Here is a 25853-nt window from a genome sequence, read left to right as displayed (position 1 = left end):
AATACAAGAGTGAGAATTACATCACGCGTTGTATAATACATACATATATACCAAACTTCATTTTCTGTCATATTTACTTGAAAAAGACTTAGTAAACGTGTAGAGATGAAGGTTCCATAAGCGTGGAAATAATGACCATATCTAGAAGACTAGGCAAGTCAATCACTTTATATAACCTATGGAAGTTTGGTTTAGTTTCCAGGAATGCCAGAACAGTTCCTCACTAGTATATATACAAGCAGCAGAGGCTAACATATCCACAAGCAATATTACACATAGATTTCTTCTTAGTTCATCACATTTATCTTCTATTAATAAAACAAGAAGAAGATTCTAATGGTTAAATTTTTGAACTACAACAAAAAACTCATAATTTATTAACTTTCATAAAATTAAACTTAATATATAAATAATATCATCGTAATTTATACACAAAACTGAAAGCAAAACCACTCAAAAGATTATGGAAGAGTAGAGAAGAAATTAAGAATTTTTCAACATGCGTAGGTGTAAGTAGAAAGGGTAGTACCATAAAAAACAAAAATTTCTTCTTTTAAACCTCTCAAGAAGATTAGAGTGATGGCAGAGAAGAGCCAGCAGACCTATGCATCAGCAACTGGCTACTCCAGAACTACTGACCATGGATCGACCCCTTCCAAACTGATGAGGAGCTCAAACACCAAAAGAGGATCACGTTGTTTACCTATATTGGTATTTTTCATTGTGTTTCAGATCGCAGTGATGACCGTATTTGGTCCAACTGTGATGAATGTTAAGACCCCCCGAAGGCCGGATGGGGCAAAATCAATGTTGAAACCCTCACCTATGTCCCTGCAACACCTTTGTTCGACACAAAATTCACAACCCATCTAAGGATTAAGAACACAAACTGGGGTCCTTACAAGTTTGATACAGGCACTGCCACATTTTTGTACCAAGGTGTGACTATTGGGAAAGTTGATATCCCTAAGAGCAAGGCCGGAATGCGTTCCACCAAGAAGATAGATGTTGAGGTGAGTTTGAATACGAATACCTTGCCTAGTAGTTCCACTCCTGGAACTGAATTGAGCAGCGGAGTGATGATGCTCACAAGCCAAGTTCAGTTGAAAGCAAAAGTGGAGTTGATGCTTATAATGAAGAAGAATAAGAACGCCTCCATGGACTGCACTATAGTATTTGATTTGTCAACAAAGACTGTCAAAAGCTTAACATGCAAGTGATCATCGATCATAGAGAAGCCAAGATGTCAGGTGATGCAGCGGACTAACCCGTTGGAATCCACCAACGGCAGTCTTGAATTCACAAGACTAGGGTTTCTCGAATCTACGAGAAGTTCAAGAATCCGCCAGGATAATTGAGAAAACTCAAAAATTTATTGATATAAAAGTTATCCCTGTAATAACCCGATTTTTGGAGACTATTTATTAGATTATTTCTAAAGTTATAAGTCTGTGAAAATTATAAATCGTGTTTGTTCCGCTTTGTGACGACGGAAATCGAAAATGGAAACGTTATCGGAACGTTTATTTAGAAAAACGTTACGTTTCCGCGACGTGAGTATCAACTTTTATTCCATCGCTCGTTTGCAAAAACTTCACTCACGAAAGTTGTAGAGCTCGTCGATACGAGTTTGTGGACACGTCACGCGTTCTAATCGGAAGTCGTACGTGAAAATTATTAATGACGGAAGTTAGTTTCTGATTTTGGAGGTGAGTATAAAAGGAAACTTTTTTGAAGTAGGGTTTCCATTTTCGGAAATCCACTTCTTCACTCACCCCCGCGCCTCCCTCCTTCTCTCTCACCCTCCCCGAGTCTCCCTCCCTCTGAGAAACCCTCCACCGGCGATCTCGCCGTCCAGCCCTCTATGGCTCGCACCGCCACTTCCTCGACCCTCGCAAGCCTCACCGCAGCGACCCTCGTGCACGACGCTCCTCGCCTCGCCGCCGTGAGCTCCCACGCGATATCCCGAAGCCCCGCGATTTCTTCCGCCATCCTAGCACATCTCCGGCGAGACCAAGGCATAGAGACCAAACCACCACCACCTCTCCTCGCCCCTGGTGCCTCATGTGACAAGATTGGCGATCGAAATCGCGATATGCACCGCCGCTGCTCAACTGCAAAGCCGTCGGCATCTCGAGCTCTCCGACGACAATCCGACGGTCCAAGGGTCCGATTGAGGTGAGGGTTAGCATAGATTGATTGATGTTGATTTTTGGTTGAAATTGTGGAGATCGGAGGAGGGAGTGGAAGTGTTGAACACCGCCGCCTTAGGCGGCGCGTGTGAGTGCGTGAGGTGGCCTAGAGGCAGCCTTGGGCCGTGCAGGGGTAGAGAAGAAGGAGAGGAGGAGAAATGGGGCAGCGGTGGCGTGCTACGCGCCGGCCTTAGGCTCGGTCCATGAACATGAGAGAGTCTAGGCTGAGAGACTATAAAACTCAAGCGCTGCATGGGAGCCTGGGAGGCAACCTATTTCAACCGTATCTGTGGAGGAGTCGTCTACGGGAGTTTGAATTTTCTAATCCCTTCACTTTTATGGTTGAATTGTATATGTGTTGATATATGATCTTTTTCTATGCTTGTGAATTACATTCTTACTATTGAGCTTACATTGAGGACAATGTAATTTTCTATGTGTGGGGTAGGGTTGCAAGTTCATTGATTGTTTGTGTCATGATATAAAAAAAATCCAAAAAAAATTGAATCAAAAAAAAATTATTGCTTTATTGAGTCTTAGGATGCCCCTAAAGTCTATGATGATTATGTCTCTAAAGTACATAGATGATGGTTTTGCATTTCATACGAATTGAATTATAAGTTTCATTGATGATGTGGATTTGGTATGAACATGTGAGATTTGGATTGATTGATTATGACATACATGTTTTGGTCAGTTTAAAGTCCATAACAACCTGTGAGTTTTTGAGCCTATATGTATTTTTTTTCATGAGATGTAATTTGAAATTTTGTGGTTATTCATGAACCTCACTATTCTTTGCATATTCAATAACTATGTGTCATACTTTTTAATGGACTCTAGAATTTACTAGAACTCACTTTTATGATTGTTGAAACTTTTAAGTCATAAAATGCTCTGATTTAAAAATAATTTATGGATCATTTCTAGGAATACCACCACTTTAGCCAAACAATCATGTATCCATATATGTGCCATGTTTGGGACCCCTTAGTTGAACCACATTTGAGCCTAAATTGAGTCTTTTCTTCATCACCTATGTTATCTCCATGGTTAGTATAGTTACCTCTACATTGTCCTATAGAGTGGGCAGAATTCTTATTGAGATGATGTTGTGATGACATGAAATAAGTGTGGGGTGGAAGACATTTGAAAAAAAAAATCAACAAGCTTTTAAGCAAGCATTGTCGAAAAAAAACAAGAAAAAAAATGAATGATGAACTCGTCAAGAAAAGAAAAAAAGTTATGTTGTCTTCCATTTGTGATTTGGAGTTGAGTTGTAATTGAAGGTCTAAAAATTTTTACTTGACCTTTGTCCATGTTCACTTTGTGGTTAGAATGATGATTCTGCCCAACTTGTTATATTCGGCCCCTGATGGTGTGTGGTGTCATAAGGATGATGTTTACTATGCTAAGTCTATATGATTACCTTTGTAATTCCTTGATATTCCATGTCTTTAGCTACACCTAAATATTTACCTTATTTAATGATCCTAATGATTATTAAAATGAGGAAATCTTGGTTTATGGAGATGATCACAAGAGTTGAGCATATGGTTTTGGTCCATTTGTGCACTTAATTTTTAAATGAGGTTTTCCTATGTTATTCACAAAGTGCTTTCATTTGTTGAAATATGCAAGTCATTTGATGTCTTAATATCCTTTCTCTTGTATATACTTGTGTTTGAATGACAACCATGAATCTGAGTGAAAAGAAGAGAGTATGCCTTGTGAGTAGGATTGGTGTAATAACCCGAAAAATTCATATCTAATTTCCAATGAGTTCGCGGATATTATTAAGTTGGTCATTGTCCAATTTTATTAGCCGAGAATGAAAACGAAAGGGTTCGAAATATTAATTCTTCAGAAACGTTCAATTTGACGAGTCTAAGAGTTGACTTTTGACTCATTTGGATTCTTAGGAAACTTCTTACATGAAAGTCGTAGAGCTCGTTGATACGAATTAGTGGACATGTGGCACGCCTGAATCGGAGTTCGTATGAAGAAGTTACGAAAAAATCCAGAAAATTCTCTCCGAGCAGCCGACTTTGGGCCGCCGGATCTCCGCCGTTCGGCCACCATAGAGCGGCGCACCAGTCACGTTTGAAAGGTTGCTGCATCCCCTGTTGATTGGTGGTAGCATCACCCGCCATCTCGCCGCCGTTTAGAAGCGGTGAAGCCCGGAAGTTCTCCCGAAAAAGCATATTTCGCCGAATTTCAACTCGTCGGATCTCCCTCCTCCGGCAACCAATCGGTATGATTCTTGTTTCATTTTGAAGGTCTCCTTCCATACTACAAACCCACCAAAAGATTTAACCCCAATCGTTGTGTGCTAAGAGAATCGAAGAAAAGAAATTCTAGGTTTTTAAATTGAGGCTTTTCGGTTTTTGTTAAATTGAAGTGTTTAGGCTCATAATTAGACTTTGTGTTGAACTAGGAAGTTGTTAGGAATGTCATTTAGATTGTGGTGGTGAAATTTGGTGATCATTGGTGGCGGTTGGTGAACAGTGACGCTGCATGAATAATAATGTGAATAGTGTTCTGTAACAGTAAATGTGAACAATGTTCTAGTAAACAGTGTTTCGGTAAAATAATAACTGTGGCCAGTGGCATGACAAGCAGTAAATGTGAACAGTGTTTTGGTAAACGGTAACTGTGAACAGTGGTTTAGTAAAACAGTGATTAGTAAACCATGAACAGTGTTCTGTGAACAATGTTTTATGAACAACATTTAGTTGTACTGAAAATCGTCACCTGATATTTTAAGTATCATTTTCTAAGCATTTATCATGCTATTAGGTGACTGACGAAACGAGTGAGGAAATTACTTTCAGTGTCTTGAAAGTTGCACGCAGGAAAGAAGGTGAGTAAAATCTCACATATTTACGAATCTACCATTGCGGAGATTCAAGATTTTGCAAGAGTTTTAAATATTGAAATACGACATGTATATGATATAGTGGAATATATATATATATATATTTGTATAAATGGTAAATAAGTACATATATATATAGTTTGCTATATTATATACTGTTATGAATTCATTGTGAATATGATCACAGTGGTGATGAGAATTATATATTGAGCATGTGATGCGATTTGTACAAATAATGAGTAGATTATTGTACGTGTTTATGTCTTCGGACCAGTCTTCGGATGTGTTTGGCATGTCGGAACCTAGCCTTTGGCCGGACGAAAGTTTCGATACCGTCAGAGCTCTAGTCTGTCTGCCGGAGTACTGCATGTGAGGTAACAGATGGGTTATCGGCTCATGAGTACTCATATTTTTAGACGTCGGGTAGCGATGAGGTTGCCCGATGTCGGACGTTGGGTAGCGAGGAGGTTGCCCGATGTTGGGCGTTGGGTAGCGATGAGGTTGCCCAATGTCGGCGGTGTACTACGTGAGGGGTAACAGAGGTGTACCAGCGCTCATTAGTACCCGTATTATAAATGCATTTGGGTAAACAAAGGGGTTGCCCAATTTCTCATGAGTACTTTCATTTTTATATTTTTGGGACAACAAGATGGGCCGTCCATTGACTCATGAGTGCATTTATATTTGTTGATTTGTGGATTTTCGTATATATTGATATGCGAGTTATATTTTCATTTTACTCATACGAGCTGTAAAGCTTACCGGGTTTGTGTTTACAATCCCGGTGCACCAATTCGATGGTGTAGGGGATAATTCCGCAGGTGTTGATTAGTGGAAATTGTGGAACGACTATGAAGACTCGAAGTTGTTCATTATTCTGCTTGTGGTGAGGTTTCTATTGTGGATTTGTGTGAGAACTTGTGAGGATTTATTTGTGGGTTTTGTAAGAGATTGTGAGGATTATTACATTTCCATTTTTATGTAATATTATATTATAAATTTGGTTTGTAATAATTGGTTCATCTGAGTTGTATTGAGAACTCAGTAATTATCCGCTGTGGCATTTAAAATGATTTCGATCCATTGAGATTGTTTTGTTGTTTCACGACTTTGAAATTTTGAGTTTTTAAGCTCAAAATTTTGGGGTCGTTAAAGTTGGATTGACTAAACATGTTAAATGCTTATTGTCTCGTACCTGACTTATTCATACTATGAAGCATGTTTATGAAACTTAGAATTTATGTGATTACATTCAAATGCTTAAACTTGAAACCTATGTGTTTTGAGATTCTGAGGCAATCATTTAGGGGCAATAGTGTCTTATTTAGTTTTATTTTGCTAAGGGACTAGCAAAAGCCAAGTGTGGGGTAGTTGATAGGAGCACTTCGTGCGACGTTCTTAACATGTTTTTACCTCAATTTGTACTTTGTTTAGCCCTTATTGTTGTACTATTGAGTCATTGAGTCGTAGTAAGAGTCTTGGGTGGTATTGGATGCATTTTTGTGCTTACATGAGTTAAAAACGCATAATTGGTCTAGAGTCCTAGTTTGACTAGAAATCCTTGTTAGGTTTTGAAACTTATTATCTCTTACTTATGATTTTATTTTCTTATTTTCATATTTGATTGAAGAGATAATTAAAGAAAAAGAGATGGAGTCAAGTTATGCAACAATTAAATAGAAGATGATCATTAAAGGTATAAAACATGGCATGTTTTAGGGAATAAAACATGACATGTTTTAGGGATTAAAGTATGACATGTTTTAAGGAACAAAACATGGCATGATTTAAGGGATTAAAGCATTGCATTATATTATGAGGAAAGATGCAACTACCCTCATTCTTTCCTCTATATATACATGGCTTCATCTCTCAAATAAAAACACTTCTCATTAGCATTCAAGAGCCAAAACTCTACCAAAACACCACCATAAACTTCCTTCACAAATTAGCCAAGCCGTCCACCCCAAAACCATCATCATCTCCACCGAGTTTCACCAATGAAGACACACCTCTAAGGTTCCTACAACGTGTGATTCTCGCAACTCATCTATATGGCTTCGTCTATTTGTGTTAATCTACAATTCTTTGTTTATGAAGATTGTAAGTTGTTATTTATGTGGAAATATTGGTTTTGTATTTGTTTTAAAATTTTCAGATTGTATTTGATATTTTTTTGAGACTATGCCGAATCTATGTTCTTATAATTAATGAGTTTGTATTTCTATTGTTGTGTTATAATCATCTTTCTCATACTTTTAGATAATTTTCAGATATGTGCATATGAATTTAGTGCTTGGATGCAGTCCCTAAGATTGTGTTTGAGTGCTAGATTCATCAACCATATTGACACATATCGAATCATGCCCTAAGTAGGTTCGGTTTGTGTTGATTAAAAGTGGTAAAAAATTCTGGAAATTTGCATGTGAAACCATGGTGGGTGACGCCACACATGAAACATGTCTCCAACAAAGATTTGGTGCTTAAATGTAATCTTGTTTGATTTCTACTCTAAGTGTTATTGAATTCGATTGCATGCAAATTTAGATTAGGCCCTAAGTCAATCTAAAGGTTAATTGAAATCTTGCATGATTAGATGATCCCCTAAGGCTCTAATTGTATTGGTGTCTAAAAAATATATAATTGGTCGAATTAGAATGCATGATAGGTTCGAACTTGTAATTATGTGGTGTAATGGTAAATTTGGTTTAAGTTTGTTAAAGATAAGTCAATCATGTAAATAGTAATTTATGTTTTATTTTAGTAGTTAATAATCAATCTCAAACTCCCAATTATTTGTTAACACTAAAAGTTTAGAGTTCCCTTCAATTCTCCGGAAAGAACGATCCCTGCTTATTCTATACTAACGATGATGTTTTACAGGGTTTATTATAGACGTTTTAATTATCGAAAAACTGATTGCTGTATTTAGTAATTATGTGGATGTTCGCCAATTTGTAAGGGTTTAAAATAGAGAGGTAGGTTACATATTTCCTCTCATGGCAACAATGATTGAACTAATTAGGCCGTATGGCTCGTCAACGGGCCGGGCCGGACCGGGCCTTAGCACATTTAAATAAATGACGGGCCGGCCGGACCGGGTATTTTTATAAATATGAAGATCTAAGTCCGCCCACCTAAATCGGACATTGCGGGTTAGTATTAGAAAAAAACATGATACTCTTATTTAAGAGTTTAGAACAATAAAAGAATTATTAGAAAATATTCTAAAAAAAAAGTTACAAATAAATTCTAGCTTCGAAATATTGTCGATCGACACCAGTAGATGTGATCGATATATATATTTAGAGACCCCATAAAATTTTCGTCTGTTTTGAACATGGTTTGACCGTTGATACACACGGTCAACCCAAAAAGAGGCGTTTTGACATAATAAAACCACATTGACCGGGGTTTTGCCAAATTAGTTTCATTGTTGCGATCATGCACGATCAATGTCAAAACTTAGGTGATTTCAAATATGTAAACAACTTTCCGCTTTCGCATCTTGGTAATGGGTCATCTCTTAGGGTGTATTAGTGGTGTTTTTGGTTTAAAGGAAATTCCGACGGTCAAACGAGGTCCAAATTAGATGTAATAAAAAATGATCACTAAATATACATATTGATCACAACGGATGGTGTCAATCAATTCCGAGAAGTTTCCTTCATATAGTCGCTTCATAATGCGATAGTTTTATTATAAACCTAATATAAAAATTATGATACTTTAGTGGACACTTCGGCGACCAAAAACTCCAGTTTGAATGGTCGATCAACACCAACATATGTAATCGGTATATATATTTAGGGAACCCGTAAAAATTTCGTCCGTTTTGGACATGGTTTGACCGTCTGTAGCTAGGGTCAACAAAAAAAGAGGTATTTTGACATATTAAAACCCCATTGACTGGAGCTTTACCAAATGAGTTTCTTCAGTGCGACCACGCACGATAGGTAACAAAATTTAGGTGATTTCAGATATGCAAACGGCTTTAGGCGTTCGCATATTTGTAATTATTCCTCTCTTAGGGCATATTAGTGGTGTTTTCGGTTTACCATAAATTTCGACAGTCAAACGAGGTCCGAATTGGATGAAATTTTTACAGGGTCACTTAATATGTATACCTATCACATCGGCTAGTGTAGATTGATCCCAAGAAGTTTCCTTCATATAGTCTATTCATAATGCGATAGTTTTATTCTAAATCCAATATAAAAAGTTATGATATATTAGTGGACAATTAGGCGATCGACAACTCTAGTTCGAAATATGGTCGATCGACACCAACAGATGTGATCGGTATATATCTTTAGGGACACGTCAGAATTTCGCCCATTTTGGACATGGTTTCACCGTCCGTAGCTACGACTAACAAAAAAATAGACGTTTTGACATATTAAAACCCCCATTGACTAGGGTTTTGCCAAATGAGTTTCCTCAGTGCCACCGCGCACGATAGGTAACAAAAATTAGGTGATTTCAGATATGCAAACGGCTTTCGGCGTTCACATCTTTGTAATGTGTCATCTCTTAGGACATATTAGTGGTGTTTTCGGTTTACCGGAAATTCCGACGGTCAAACGAGGTCCGAATTAGATGAAATTTTTACAGTGTCACTAAATTTGTATACCAATCATATTGGATGGTGTCGATTGATCCCAAGAAGTTTCTTTCAAGTAGTCCCTTCATAATGCGATAGTTTTATTATAAACCTAATATAAAGGTTATGATACATTAGTGGACACTTAGGCGATCAACAACTCTAGTTCGAAATATGGTCGATCGACACCACCAGATGTGATCCGTATATATATTTAGAGACTCCGTAAAAATTTCATCTGTTTTAGACATGGTTTGACCGTCTGTAGCTACGGTCAACAAAAAAAAGAGGTATTTTGACATATTAAAACCCCCATTGATCGAGGTTTTGCCAAATGAGTTTTCTCAGTGCGACCGCACACGATAGGTAACAAAAATGAGGTGAATTAGATGAAGTTTTAACTGGGTCCCTAAATATTAGTATCGATAACATCAGCTGGTGTCGATTAATCCCGAAAAGTTTACTTCATATAGTTGTTTCATAATGCTACAATTTTATTTTATTGATATATGTATAATATATTATATACATGTATAATATTTTATTTATTGGCGGGCTTTTACGGGCCGGGACCACGGGTTCACACCTCTAAACTAAGCCCGGTCCTATACCCACGAAAGTGGGCTTTGGCGGGTTTTCTCGCGGGCCCGGCCGAGTAAAAGTCCATCGGACTTGCGGATCTCCGCGAGATTTTCGGATCCGCGGGCTAAATGATGAGTCCTTTATTAGGGCTTATAATTAGAGAAGAGGAGAATCATCAATAGGTATCACATCCAGCTTACAGTAAAATCGCAATGGCGAAGGGACTCGGACTTAAGGCATTTCTATGCTTGATCACTTATCAATATCAATCATTTAATTTCACTTGATTTCTTGTTCTGGATTAACTGTTAGACCTAGTTGTTATATGACGAGAAAGTAGCAAACTTCCGTAGTTTTGAGGTCAAAATTCTGTATCCAGATTCTAAAACTCTCAGACCAAGTCAGGGTCACGTTTCAATAGACATTGAAAAACTACCATTCTCCATAAAAAGTTAAAGCTTACATTTCTGGAACTACATGTAAAACAGTAAAAGCATATATTTTTTTCTATACAATATGTAAGTGAAACAAATTAAGCAACCTTATACAGAAAATATAAAGAATGAATAAAAGAATACAAATCAAGAACTAGTCTTGATCAATGCTGGAGATGCAGCCTTTAGCTCACTTGCATTGTAAAGCTTGGACTGTCTTGGAGGACAGATCAAACGCTATGGTACAGTCCATATTAGCTGATTTCTTTTTCTTCATGATGAACATGAGTTCAACCTTTCCTGTCAATTTAGCTTGGCTGCTGAGGGTCAAGATCCCAGCATTCAAATCACTTCCAAGATTTGAGCTTGGCAATCCATTGGAATTTAGACTCACTGTGACATCGATCGTTTTGGTGGAACGCATGCCAGCCTTGGTCTTAGGAATACTAACTTGTCCCACAGCCACGCCTTGATACATGAACGTTGCAGTGCTTGCATCGAACTTATATGGTCCCCAGTTTGTGTTCTTGACCCTGATTTCGGTAGTGAACGTTGTGTCAAATGAAGGTGTGGCGGAGACGGAGTTGAGGCTTTGGATGTCGATGGCGCCTAACCTGACCTTCGGGGTCTTAACTTTCATTACAGTGAGACCAAATACGGTCATCACTATGATCTGGAAGACAATGAAACCACCAATATACATAGCCAGTTTGATTCTCTTTTGGCGTTTGAGCTCATTTTCAGATTGCAAGGTGACTGATTCTTCATCCTTTCTGGAGTAGCCATTTGCTGATGCAAAGCTCTGCTGATTCTTCTCGGCCATATTTCTTTACTTCGAAAGTATTCAAACAAATTCTTGTGTTTATACTGTTTCAAAAGATAATTTAGATAGTATATAAGATGTATTTGTGAGGTTGTCTGTGACAATGTTGGTACTGCTATGTGGTATATATAGTGTTTCATAGATGACTTCAGAGAAGATGAAGGGGCTAGTTTAGCTTCCAGGAAACAGTAGTCAAACTTGCATAGTGTAGAAGTTTTGACTAGAGATAGTCTTCTAGACTTTTGGTCCTATTTTAGGTGCGTGATTGCTGCAAGACGAAGTCTTCAAGACTTAATGTGACTTGTTAAGCATCCTTTTGTTTCCAGACTAAGTCTTTATTTTATTCTAATTTTCTATTCAGGAATGAACCATGCCTCATCAGTACTTTAGAATCGTAAGAATGCAGATTCTGGTTTTGAGTAGTTTAGCAGTTTGTCTAATAGGTTTGCCTTTCCAAAAACTTTCTAAGCTAAATTAATATAGTAGTATGACATGATCACCTCATGTCAAATTAGAGATAATTAATTATCTCTAATTGGTTATATTAAATTCCTTGAGGAGCTTACTTATGCGACCAATATCTAGAAGACTAGAAGTCAAAAGTTGGAACGTATATCAGGTTCCATTTTAAAGAAGCTTAGACCAGCCATTTACTCAGAATCATTCATCAATTTTCCTAAGAAGCAATATATGAAGCAGTACTGATATCTTTTTTAACAACCAGTACATTGCTCAATTCATATTTAGAGAGCAAAACCGAAAAGAGATATTTTTCTATTGTTTCTTTCAAATCTTTCCACAAAACTAGAGAATGACGTCTGAGAAGACCAACCAGGCCTATCCTCTGGCCCCTGCAAATGGTTACGCAAGAAGTGAGCGAGAATCTTTGGTATCCGAAGATGATCTTAAACGCCAAAAGAGGATGAAGTTGTTTATGTACATTGGTATCTTCATTGTCTTTCAAATCATAGTGATGACTGTATTTGGTTTCACTGTGATGAAAGTGAAGACCCCTAAGGTCAGATTGGGGGAAATCAATGTCCAAAGCCTCAACTCTGTACCTGCAACACCTTCGTTTGACACAAGCTTACCACCCAGATTAGGGTGAAGAACACAAACTGGGGTCCTTATAAGTCTGATGCAAGCACTGCAACATTTATGTACCAAGGTGTGACAGTGGGGCAGGTATGCGTTCCACAAAGAAGATCAGTGTTTCAGTGAGCTTGAATACCAATGCACTGCCAAGTAGTTCTACTCTTGGCAGTGAAATGAACAGCGGGATCCTTACGCTGACTAGCCAAGCCAAATTGACCGGAAAAGGTTGAATTGATGCTCATAATGAAGAAGAACAAGTCAGCCAATATGGACTGCAGCATAGCATTCGATCTTTCCACAAAGACGGTTAAAAGCTTGCAATGCAAGTGATATATCAGTTCGTCATTGTCATTTGATTTGTTCTTTTTTCTCTTTATGTGTATGACCTCTTGGATTTATTCTGTATCCCATGTATATATATACTGGTTCTTTTATTTTTTAAGCACTGTATTTTTTAAGCAGCTTTTTTTTTTGTTATTCGTTTGTTTGATTGATATAGAAACAGATGCTTAATTTCTGTGACAGAAAGAATAGCTGCCTTGCATAAATTTAACTTAGAACTTGTGGAGAAATTAGGTATGTAGGAATAGCTAGTCATATAATTGACGATATCAACTCCTGTATAATGCCCTGTTGGAAAGCATCACATATAGCAATAAGAAATGGGCAAGACAAGGAACCACAACTTGGTCATCCAACTTACCATTAGTGAAGCTTATCTTTTGCGTGCACTTCTCTCTGAGCTGAATTAGAACTTTTTTTTATGAGCACATTACAGGGTCTCAATACAGTCATGATGATCATGCATGCTTATTGCTAGCTCTTGCTTTTTTCTTGCGATAGTGTAGAACTGAGGGCCTGTTATATAAGTTGCATTCTGTATCAAAATTTAACTGAGGGCCTGTTATATTGCTTGATAACTCTATATACAAAATTGTCCTATATATAATCAGGACAATATAATCTATCAAGAGTACAATTAACCACAAATCACTCATTGATTCCCTCCGTCATCACGCTAACACTCTTCCTCAAGTTGGCGCATACACATCAACCATGTCCGATTTGCTAAGTGAGTCATAAAAGGCCTTCATAGACACTCGTTTTATGAGCATATCGACAAATTGTTCTTCTGTAGGAACAAAAAGAAAACTAATGATCTTCGTGTTTAGCTTCTCCTTTATAAAGTGACGATCAACCTCCACATGTTTTGTACGATCATGTTGCACAAGATTATGTGAAATATCAATAGCTGTTTTGTTGTCACAGTACAGCTGCATAGCACACTTAGGCTTAATACCCAAATCTTGTAGCAAATTTCTAAGCCATAACAATTTGCACACTCCCTGAACCATACATATGTATTCTGCTTCAGCACTAGACCACTTTTTATTTCTTACTCTTACACGTAACAAGATTACCCCTAACAAAGGTAAAGTACCCTGATGTGGATCTCCGATCTGTAATATTTCCAACCCAGTCTGCATTTTTGAAACCACAAACCTCAAGGATATTATTGTGATTAGAGAACATTATTCCTCTCCCTGGAGCTGACTTCAAGTACCTCAAAATCCTTAACAGCATCCATGTGGTCCACATTGGGATTATGCATGAACTGACTCACTACACTTACTACATATGCAACATCTGATCTGGTATGTGATAAATAAATCAGGCGTTCAACTAGCCTATGATAACGAGGTTTTTAAGTAGGCACTTGACCTGGATACTCTGCTAACCGATGGTTCTGCTCAATAGGAGTATCAATGGGAGTGCAATCCAACATACATGTCTCTGTTAGTAGATCAAGGATGTGCTTCTTCTGACACAGATAGACACCGTCACTTCTCCGGGCTACCTCAATGCCCAAGAAGTACTTGAGTGTACTTAGGTCCTTCATCTCAAACTATGTGACTAGCTGTTTCTGTAATCTATCCACCTCAATAGTATCATTCCCAGTAACTACCATATCATCAACATATATAATTAGGGTTGTTACATTCCCTTGTTGATGTCTGAGAAATAATGTGTGGTATGAAGTACTTTTTCTGTAGCCAATATTCCTCATGAATTGTGAGAATCTTCCAAACCAAGCACGAGGTGACTGTTTAAGACCATACAAAGACTTTCTCAATCTGCATACAAAGTTACTTGGAGAAGCGGCCACATATCCAGGCGGAAGATTCATGTACACTTCCTCTGTAAGTTCTCCATGAAGGAATGCATTATTAACATCAAATTATCTAAGTGACCAGTTTAAGCTAGCAACAAAAGATAACAATACCCGAATAGTGTTTATCTTTGCAACAGATGCAAATGTCTTATCATAGTCTATACCATATGTTTGGGTGAACCCCTTTGCTATTAGGCGTGCTTTGTATCGGCTCACTGACCCATCTGGATTATGCTTCACTTAAACACCCAACGACATCCCACAGTCTTCTTGCCATGTGGTGGATATACAAGCTCCCAAGTATTGTTCTTTTGTAATGCTTCAATCTCTTCCTCCATTGCTTTCCTCCATTTTGGATCTCCCAATGCATCCTGCACTTTGTTAGGTACTGATACAGTAGATATTTGATTCACAAATGATTCATATGACTTAGACAATCTTTTGGTAGACATAACATTTGCCACAAGATACTTAGCTTTAGCCTGAAGGGTATGTTCATATTTTTTTATTGGCTGACCCCGAGTAGATCTATTTGGCAAGACATATGGTATACTATTAGCCTCACTAGTATTAGCCCCAGTAGAATGACTAACCTCAGATGAGTGATCTTCTGTACCAGGAGAGCATTGGTCAGGTGTATAAACACTAGTACGGGAGACATGAGGGGCAGTTGTGTTGTCATCTTCTGGTACATGAATCTCTGGAGTGACTACACCGAAATCATCCGGTGGTGCCTGTGTAGCTGACACATTGGTAATCTCCATTGAACTTGTCACCATATATATTGGCTTACTCGTCTCCCCCACTCCATGATACAACTCTTCAAAATATGAATTCTCCCCCTGAAGAGCAGTATCAAAAGAGGGAAAATAGCTTATGTCATCAAAGAAAGTAACATCCATAATGACATAGTACTTCATGGTAGGTGGATGATAGCACCGGTACCCTTTATGATGTCCTCCATACCCATCAAACACACATTTAACTGCCCGGACATCAAACTTAGACCTCTGATGTTTTGGAAGATAGACAAAAGCAACACAACCGAAAACACGGGCATAAAGATTATGAAAAGAGGGTAATGAGACATGAGATGCAAGCACCTCATATGAAACTTTTCCCTGAACGACACGAGAGGGAAGACGATTAATGAGGTGGGCCGAAGTTATGACAGCATCACCCCAAATGTACTTAGGCATATGGGCACTAAAAAGAATACACCAAGCCATATCAAGTAAATGACAATTTTTCCTTTCAGAAACTCCATTTTTCTCAGGTGTGTAAGGACACGTTGTTTGATGAATAATTCTGTGTGTGGTAAAGAACTCTTGAAAGGCACGATTAACATATTCCCCCCCCCATTATCAAAATGAAAAACTCTAATTGTGACATTATATTGTGTTTGGACAGTGGTATAGAAGGCTTGAAAAGTCGAAAAAAACCTCATATTTAGTTTTGAGGAGAAAAATTCAGGAAAGACGGGTACAATCATCAATAAATGACACATAATACCACATTCCTGACACAGTAGACTCTTTGGAGGGTTCCCAAACATCAGAATTAATTAATTCAAAAGGAAGAATACGTTTATTAAAAGTACTAGGGAATTAGTAGATCGATGACTCTTGCCCAAAACACATGTCTCATAACGTAAAATTGACTCATCCACACTAATAAACAAAGTAGGATTTTTTCATAACACTAAAAGATGGATGCCCTAAGCGACGATGCCATAACAAAACTTCACTTAGTTTGTCAGAAGTGGAGATTAAAGCGGTCCGAGACTGTGCCACTGGTTTCTCCCCCGCATATGTTTGATCCTGATGAAACAACCGGCCCCTCAGATACCCTCGACCAATTAACTCTCCCGTGAGAAGATCCTGAAATATCACATACATAGGAAAAAATATCATAGAACACTTAGCGTCAGTGTTCAATTGGGAAACATATATCAAATGATGAGATAAAGCATGGACATATAGCACATTATGAAACTCTATTGTGGGAGTAATACGAACTAGCCATTTCCCTAATATGGGAAAGACCTCACCATTAGTATTAGTAACAAAGTGTACTGGTGGAGGAGACAATACGGTAAAATAAGATTTGTCATAAGTCATATGATCAGACGAACCAGAATCAATAATCCATGTATCAATACCATCAAAGTTAGAAATATTTAAAGCCATACCAATTTTACCACGACCAACTATGGATGCGGTAGGTATTTCTCCTCCTACTATATGATGATCATGTCCAACCACACCATAGATATCTGGTTCTTGGACGAATTGAATAGCTGCTTTCGCCTTGGGACGATAATTAGGTCTCTTAGGCCTAAAGTGTGGATACAGCTTCCAACAGGTCGCACGAGCATGGTTAGTATCATGACAATAAGAGCAAGGAGGGCGGGGCTAATTCCCGAAGCCTGGTGGTGGTCCTAGCTGATGAAGTTGACCTGAAGTTGCCTGCTAAAGGAGTGGTGCTGGAGAGCTAGCACGAACAGTAAGGCTGGAAACTTCAACTTGTGTTTGATGAAGACTCTCATGTTGAGATTCATCCTTACAGATATATGTGAGAGCTATAATTAGGCTAGGGGGTTCGGTCTTTCTAAGCAATTCTATTTTTGCACTGTTATGCTTTGCATCAAGACCTTTCAGGAAATGGTGAACTCGCTCAAACTCCTTTTCTCTTGTTGGTACCAAATAATATCCTCCTGATTCTTGATCATATGAGGACGTTTCACATCAATCTCAGCCCAAATATTTTTTAGTTTGGTGAAATATTGCGCCACCGGTTGCCCATCCTGTTGCATCGTCAAAGCTGTGCACATTAACTCATAAACCTGTATGAAATCAGAGTCATTAGTATATAAGCCTTCAAGTGTCTTCCATATTGCCTGCGCAGTGTCACATGCCTCCACCAGATTAACTATCTTTTCATTCATAGCTTTCCACAAGACTGACATTACAGAACCATCATCGTTGTCCCACTTAGTGTAGGCAACAATATCATTTGCACTAGGAGCCTTAGTTACTCCGGTTACATGCCCTATTTTGTGCATTCTGCGAGATGAGCTACCATAATTCTCTTCCATTTACATAAATTGGTTCCATTGAGTTTGGTTCTCCAAAGGAATCACTGTCAGAATTCTTGACAGATACTTCAAATTTTGGAACATCATTGATCTGAGAACTCTCAGTGCCGTCTTCAGAACCCATTGAAAAAAATTAAAAATCAGAAATTATACAGCAAAATCACTAAAAAACGGATATGAACCTGTCTTAGGTGCACGTGCATTGTCGGTGAACCTGCATTGACAACCAAGACTATTAAATCTGGGCCGGGGTGGGTCAGGTTGAAGCTGGTCCGGGTTGGGTCGGGTCGAATTTAGTCCGGGCCGGGCGGGTCGAATCGGATCCGTGTCAAATTTGGGTCGGGCGGGTCGGGTCGGGAGAGTACCCGAAAGAACGGAAAAACGGATCGGGAGAGTACCAGAAGATCTCTCAGCGCCATTTCCAGTAGATGACGGCAACGTCGGATGAGGGATGGCGATGTCAGAGGAGCGACGACGTCGGAGGAAAGCAGTAACGCCTGAGCTTGAGCGAGATGACGACGACGTCGGAGGTGGGATGTCGACGCGCAGAGGGCCGCTGGACGGGAGAAGGCAGAGGGCCGTCGGTCAGGGTTCTCTTGCTTCTGGCCTTGGCTGGAACCGGTCACTTGAAACAGAGATTGAGGGCATTGCTGCTTGAGGGCCTCCGGTCTATGGTTCAGGTCTTTTTGGTGAAGCCCGCAAAGGAATCCTCCACGAAAAGCCCGTCAGACGATTTGGAAGACTGAGTTCACTGGTGGTCTCCGGGTCAAGTTCGTTCTTCTCGGATTTTCCTTCTCCTCTTCCACCATGGTTTCTTTCTTGACCAAAACAGAGCCTTTGTCCTCTTTGACTGTGGCTGTGAAGAAAAAATAGAAACCCAGAAAAAAAAACAGAGCAAGAAAAATCGGCTCTGATACCAAGTAGAAATGTATATTGCTTGATCACTCTATACACATAATTGTCCTATATATAATCTAACAAGAGTACAATTAACCACAAATCACTCCTTGATTCCCTCCTTGAATCATGCCCGTGATTCCCTCCGTCATTTACGCTAACCACAAATCACTCCTCTTCATCTTTCCTAGCAGACATTTTCTTAAGCGACTTGGAAAGCTTAAAATGTGCTCTTCTGATCGGTTTTCTTTTAGCAAGTTGCTTGTAGGAATATGGTGATTGTTTTCTGCCGTTGCGTTACATATATAGAGTAGGCCGCTTCCGAGTTCAAATACGCTTCCAGGAAATGCTGAAGTGTACGCGCATGATAGAGTCGACTACTCGTTTCCAACTCTTCTAGAACGACCTCCATGAGGACATTAATTAATGGTATATTTTTGCTGCAAGACAAAGTCTCTATTAGCTTACAAAAAAAAAATTTGACGAAATTTAAATATGTAGATATCAGACAGCTAGGAGATGATCCTTTGCAATTGGTACGCTCTGTTCTAGGCAAAGTGCTATAGATTTCTTTTATTCTTTTCTTTACTTGGTTTCTATATTATTTCTGGCATGAGTATAAAACGTGGGAATGGTTAATATCCAGATGAGCTGCGGCTTCTGCCATATATGTTCTCACTTGTTGTAGAAAAAGGCTAAAATGTCCTCATCAAAGTCATCGATCATCTAGAAGATAATTGATAATTAATCCCAAATTTGGACGCGTTTTGTGTCTAAAATAAAATGCACCTTCCAGGAAACTCATTCGCCCAATTAACTTATTGAAATTGTCCAAATTTCCAAACACTATATATACACACACAGACTTGCACTTTTCATCTCATCATCACCACTAACAAGTTCAATCATTATACAGTTTCATCATCAACAGCTAGTTCAACACAAAACAAAGCCACAACTACTTCTTAAGATCATTTCCTTTTAGTTTTTCCATCAGAAAAGAAAAACAAACATGGCTGAGAAGACACATCAGGCTTATCCTTTGGCTCCGGCAAATGGTTACACAAGAAGCGATGGAGAGTCTTTGTCAGAGGACGAGCTCAAGCGCAAGAAGAGAATCAAGTGCTTTGCTTATATTGGTATTTTTATTGTGTTCCAGATCGCAGTCATGACTGTGTTTGGTCTCACCGTGATGAAAGTTAAGACCCCCAAGGTTAGACTCGGCACAAGCACCCTCACGGGATTCACCTCATCCAGTGCAACACCTTCGTTCAGCACAACCTTCAACACCCAAATTAGGGTCAAGAACACCAACTGGGGTCCCTACAAGTTCGACGAAGGCGTCGTGACATTCATGTACCAAGGTACATCTGTCGGGACATTCACTGTACCCAAGGGCAAGGCCGGGATGAGAGGAACAAAGAAGGTGAACGCCGTTGTGAGCTTGAACACCGATGCATTGACGACTAGCTCCACCCTCGGCAATGAATTGAGCGGTGGGGTGTTGACACTGACCAGCCAGGCCAAATTGACCGGAAAGGTTGAGTTGATGCTGATCATGAAAAAGAAGAAGTCTGCGAGTATGAGCTGCACCATACAAATTAATGTGTCAGAACAGACGATTAAAAACTTAGAATGCAAGTGATCGATAAACTACAATCAGTTGAGAGTTGAGACTAGCTCTTCAGTTTGCTTTGATTTTTTCATTCTTTTTTTATGTATGACGCCTTTGCTTTGTTGTAGAGCATATGAATAGTATTTATATATTTTCAGTATTTAGCCAGTTGTTTTTTCTTTCTTTCTTGATTTGACTTGATCTCTGCTTTTTTTTTATACAAAAATAAATTACATTAGCTTAAATGGAAACCTCTCGGTCATCCGGCATTGACAACTTTGCCGATTGACATGATCATTTCATAGCAACCTATCTCCGCTAGTTGCATTATAGTTAGAAACTGAAAGTGTCTGTTGACATATATCTTAAGTTGAACAAGATCCAACAATTGGTAAAACAACCAAAATAAGAGCACTATATCTTCTAATTGTAACCAAAAAGAAGAAGAAGCACTATACCAATTAGGCAATCAACAATTGCTAACATGGCCGTGTATGTATAGCTGTGCACGACGATGATTTGAAAGTAGCGAAAGAGAAAACACGCAGGGGTAAAATTGTCATTTCCTAAACCTCTTCAATCTTCTCCGGCGATTTTCCGGGCATATCCGGCACTTATCCGACGTGTCTTCAACCGTGTAAAATGGCTGTGCGAGTAGAAATGTAGGATTCGAGTTAAAAATTACTGACTTCGTGTTAAGTACGTTCGAATTCGTTCGGTGTCGTTGCTCAAAAGACAGTTATAGCCCCAGTGAAGAACAAAAAATTATACATTGAAAGTTGAAACTGTAGTGCGCCAAAATGGGCCGAAGCCAAATTGACCCGTCTATATGGGTAATACATTGTTGCTAAATGGACAAACCAAAACGGAGCCTCCGACTTCTCCTCCTAGTGAAAAATCTGAAACTAACAGTTGAGTGCTCTAGGTGAGGAGGTGATTAGGGCTTTGCCTAAGAGTTTAGGCGTGGTTCCTCATACCAAATTAGATTCTTAAGCTATTGAATCCCAATTTATCTTTGATGGCCAGGGAGGAAGCGTTCTGTCATTATTAACCGACGCGGATTAGTCTCCGCGCCTAGGAAGTATTAGAGAGAACACTGTGATCTCGATAGGGACTCCCAGAACTTCCGGTTTCCTCCAATGTCGTTTTCTCTAGCCTGAACAGAGTCCTCTAGGTACCCTCACTCTCTGTCTGCGCTCTCAGCTGTTTCTTATTTCATACACATGTTTTGCTTCCCTAATTTTCCTTTTTAAGTATAAACCTTTACTCAACGTTATATTCAGTTCGTGTCGAGCAAAATTTTATAATGCTCCATAGGAGCTAGTTATAAAGTTAATAGAAAGCAAGGTTCTGTAAAAAATTGTATATTCAATAATGCTAACAGCAGGTAACTAAGAAAACCAGTGGCCTCTGGGAAAAAAAAATCAATGAATAAATGAAATCATATAACAAAGCCAAGCATCAAAGAAACAAATAGAATGAAATAAATCAACATATCAAGAACTAGTCTTGATCAATTTCAATCCAGTAGCTGGAAGTAGTAGTAGCTCATCTCTCATTTGCACTGTAAACTTTTGACAGTCTTTGTGGACAAATCAAAAGCTATGGTGCAGTCCATACTGGCAGACTTCTTCTTCTTCATTATGAGCATCAATTCAACCTTTCCGGTCAATTTGGCTTGGCTGGTCAGCGTCAACACCCCGCTGTTCAATTCATTGCTGAGAGTTGAACTGCTTGGTAATCCATCGGTACTCAAACTCATGGTGACATCAATCTTCTTGGTAGAACGCATCCCAACCTTGCTCTTTGGAATAGTAACTTGCCCCACAGACACCCCTTGGTACATGAATGTTGCAGTGCCTGCATCAAATTTATAGGGACCCCAATTTTTGTTCTTGACCCTGATTTGGGTTGTGAATCTTGTATTGAAGGAAGGTGTTGCAGGGGCGGAGGTAAGCTCTTGGACATTAATGGCTCCAAATCTTACCTTAGGTGTCTTCACTTTCATCACGGTGAGACCAAATACGGTCATAACTATGATTTGAAACACAATGAAAATACCAATGTATGTAAACAACTTGATCCTCTTCTGGCGCTTGAGCTCTTCCTCGGATCGGAAGGTAGGCAGTTGCTCATCTTTTCTTGTAGTGTAACCTTTGACTGATACCAAAGCCTGTTTGATCTTCTCAGCCATTTTTCTCAATTACCTGGAAAGTTTTTGATTAGGATAGAGGATGTGTAAGCTTTTTTTGTGTGGCTTTCTGAACTTTGAAGGATTTGAGCAAGTTTACTGAATTGTTGATATTTACTGGTTTGTGGAAATATTGGTTTCAGCTTCTGGTATATATAGTGTTCGTGTTCTGGACAATTCGATCTAGATAATGCGTACATGTAAGCTTCCAGGAAATGCTTATATGTAGCCTACGCGCACAATTAGAGTTTTTGAGTTGATACTTGATGACCTTAAGTTTAGACTCTTTTGCTGTAAGATCAAGTCTTAATTTATGCCCCCAGACTTTAGAAAATGAAAAGGAAAAAATGACAATTTGCACCATAAATTTGGTCATAATTGTCATTTTATATCTCAAACTTCCATTTTGAGTTAATTTACCTCTTAAATTTTGTAAAAGTTGACAATTTGCATCACATCCATTCAATTTAATGTTTTATATCTAATTTTAAGTCATATGTCATGCATTTGAAAGACATTATTGTCATTATATATTTTTTCATATTTAATAATAAAATTACTTAAAAGGAACACTTGCTACTGTATTTTTTTATTTTTTTCGAAACATGTTATTGATTTATATATTTATTATTTTACATGATATAGTATGTTAAAAGATATTATAAAAATATAAATAAATACATAGAAAATTTAAAAATAAATGTGTACATATAAAAAATATATGTACACAAATGGATGGGTATGTTGAATATATTATTCGAAGGGTTAAGTATGTAGAAAAAAAATGTAAATAAATAATTTGATTAAAAAAAATAATCCTCATTTTAAAGAATATTTTTATTTATTTTTAAGAAAAATAAATAAAAAATGACAATATTGTCCCTCATGTGCATGACATGTAACGCAAAATTAAATAGAAACAGTTCAATTTAACGGATGAGGTGCAATTCAACAATTTTTACCAAATTTAGGAGGTAACTTGACTCAAATGCAAGTTTGAGGTATAAATTGACAATTTCAGCCAAATTTGGAGTGTATTTTGACAATTTTGCCAAATGAAAACGGATAAGGGTAGGACTTTCCAAAACTTACATGTATCTATTGCTTTTGTTCTAAGGCAAAATGTGTTAATAGTAGGGTTGTAAACGGTTCCAAAACAGCTAAAAATAGGTGGAACCGTAAACCGAACCGTATTATTTAAATGGTTCGGTTCTTGTATTTTTCAGAATAGGAACCGTTTGGTTCGGTTCCTAACGGTTCCATGACGGTTCCGGTTCCAAAACGGTTCCAAACGGTTCCAAAAAAAATTGTCTTAAATTCAAGACTGATGTTAATTTGACATATCATACTTATATCTGGTGATAAAAAATGAGGGAATATTGATAATTCGAGACAAGATAATTCCAAACCAGGGCATAGTCTCTGTCCTCCACCAAATGGAGTATAACTAGTACTTTAGTTTAAAGAAATTTCTCCCGTTTGCAAACGGTTCCGATCCCAAAACGGTTCCAAACGGTTCCTATACATTTTAGATTTTAGAACCGAACCGAATCGAACTGTTTTAAAAACGGTTCGGTTCTACTGTATCACTTCATTTTTTTTCTAGGAACCGAACTAAACTAATGTTAAACGGTTCCTTCATGAACCGGAACCGATTAACAGTTAATAGTGGTATAAACTTTCTACTAATTATATACAATGTTGTTTTCTCACCCGGGTTTAGTATCTGGGAATGGTCAATGCATGTTTGATCATCTAATAGAATATAAGCAATGTTGTATACTTTCATATTGCGATGAGCACAAGATATGTTTCTGTTATTCTATACTTCTTATTGGCATCATGCCAATATATTCAAGGATCAGTAGACTCCATTATTATAATTCCCCCACCACTCCATTTCTCATTTAGAAGTCATCTTTCATCTAGAAGTTGATGTTTCCCACATCTGGACGCGTTTGGTGTCTGTAATAAAATAAATTAGCCCCAGAACATCCCATTTTCCAGGAAGTTCATTGCCCCTAGTATTGAACTTGTCCATACCCCCAAACACTATATATACTCAAACTAGTGCCCTTTCATATCATCATCACCATAAACAACTTCCTTCCTTCCTAGTTTTGTATTTTCCAACATCCTAGAAAAACAAATCCACAAAAGCAGAGAAAGGCAGAGATTTTTCCTTACAATTACATTAAGAGATGGCTGAAAAGACCAACCAGGCTTATCCTTTGGCACCAGCAAATGGTTACACAAGAAGTGATGGAGAATCTTGTTGTAAAAAACAGTGATATATTGCATATATAATTTAATAAGCTGAATTATCAATAATTATAAATCAGAAATGAAGAACACGAAAAGAAATTCAACCAAAATACCGAACGATTTGTGATGGAAGAACTAGTCGAGACGTGTGTGATACCACACTGTCCTTAAGACGTTTACGCCTCCTCTACCGGTGCAAGGATGCTTGGCGCTTGTCTCCCAGGATATAACGACTAAACAATTCTAGAAAGTTGCACTACTAACTAGAACCCTCAACGAACTCGAAAGGTACCTCTATCTATCACCAGAGAAGAACTAAGAACTTTGAGAGTGGGAGAGAAATGTGTTTCGAATGGGATGATTTTACAATGAAAGGATGGTGGTTATTTATACTGTGAGGATTTGCAATCAGCAATAAATAAGATGGCGGTTATAGAAATCAAAAGATCATAACATATATGAGTTACATATGTTACAAACATTGATTTCAATTCTGTTATAATTCTCCATAACACACAATAACTCAGTTGTTACAAAAGAAGAATTTGAACAGTCAAGAGAATTTGAAAAGTCAAAACCGAATTTTTGGAAATGCAAAAAGAATCTGCGTTCCGACCCTCAATTCGGTGTTGCATTCGTGTCCGCAGGTCGCACGGGCATACACGAGTTTCCCTTGCGACCTAGGATTTGCACCCCCCCCCCTTGCGCGTGCGCGATAGGGTATAAGGGGGCTTACACACTTTACAATCCATACACAATGGATTCTATATAAAGGCTTTTCAACACTTCTCTTTTCCAATGTGGGACAATTACATTTCCCTCATTCTAAGTAGCCATCTTTGAGTGACAATTTCTTATTCACCCACAAACCAAATTACACAAACAAACATATGATCTTGTAGCCCTCATTATGGAGAACTCAAATCTATGTTCATCTTTGATTAATTATAAGTTTAACTTAATTTAATTAATCAATTAAAATTTGGTTTTAAATGGTTTTTCCAACCA

General features: G+C 38.2%; 3 protein-coding genes and 2 pseudogenes across 3 annotated transcripts; 3 read left to right on the top strand and 2 right to left on the bottom strand.

Annotated features, from left to right (window-relative positions):
- Nucleotides 1-579: 579 nt before the first annotated feature.
- LOC126795997 (uncharacterized) lies at nt 580-1220 on the top strand (annotated as a pseudogene).
- A 9482-nt stretch (nt 1221-10702) lies between these two features.
- Nucleotides 10703-11597, bottom strand: LOC126795162 (uncharacterized). The gene has a single exon (XM_050521994.1). The coding sequence runs from the start codon at nt 11510-11512 to the stop codon at nt 10880-10882; it is 633 nt and encodes a 210-aa protein (XP_050377951.1). The 5' UTR covers nt 11513-11597; the 3' UTR covers nt 10703-10879.
- A 603-nt stretch (nt 11598-12200) lies between these two features.
- Nucleotides 12201-12937, top strand: LOC126796360 (uncharacterized; annotated as a pseudogene).
- A 6725-nt stretch (nt 12938-19662) lies between these two features.
- LOC126796358 (late embryogenesis abundant protein At1g64065-like) lies at nt 19663-20549 on the top strand. Its single transcript, XM_050523169.1, has one exon. The coding sequence runs from the start codon at nt 19787-19789 to the stop codon at nt 20417-20419; it is 633 nt and encodes a 210-aa protein (XP_050379126.1). The 5' UTR covers nt 19663-19786; the 3' UTR covers nt 20420-20549.
- Nucleotides 20550-21788: 1239 nt separating this feature from the next.
- LOC126796355 (uncharacterized) lies at nt 21789-22641 on the bottom strand. Its single transcript, XM_050523166.1, has one exon. It carries the CDS (start codon nt 22581-22583, stop codon nt 21945-21947), a length of 639 nt encoding a protein of 212 aa, XP_050379123.1. The 5' UTR covers nt 22584-22641; the 3' UTR covers nt 21789-21944.
- Between the last annotated feature and the right edge of the window lie 3212 nt (nt 22642-25853).

The sequence above is a fragment of the Argentina anserina genome, chromosome 5 (assembly GCF_933775445.1).
Source record: "Argentina anserina chromosome 5, drPotAnse1.1, whole genome shotgun sequence".
Taxonomy (NCBI): Eukaryota; Viridiplantae; Streptophyta; class Magnoliopsida; order Rosales; family Rosaceae; genus Argentina; species Argentina anserina.
This window is presented reverse-complemented; position numbering and strand designations above follow the sequence as displayed.

Coding starts and splice junctions, on each gene's coding strand:
- LOC126795162 (XM_050521994.1), bottom strand. CDS start 11,512: ATGGCCGAGAAGAATCAGCAGAGCTTTGCATCAGCAAATGGCTACTCC.
- LOC126796358 (XM_050523169.1), top strand. CDS start 19,787: ATGGCTGAGAAGACACATCAGGCTTATCCTTTGGCTCCGGCAAATGGT.
- LOC126796355 (XM_050523166.1), bottom strand. CDS start 22,583: ATGGCTGAGAAGATCAAACAGGCTTTGGTATCAGTCAAAGGTTACACT.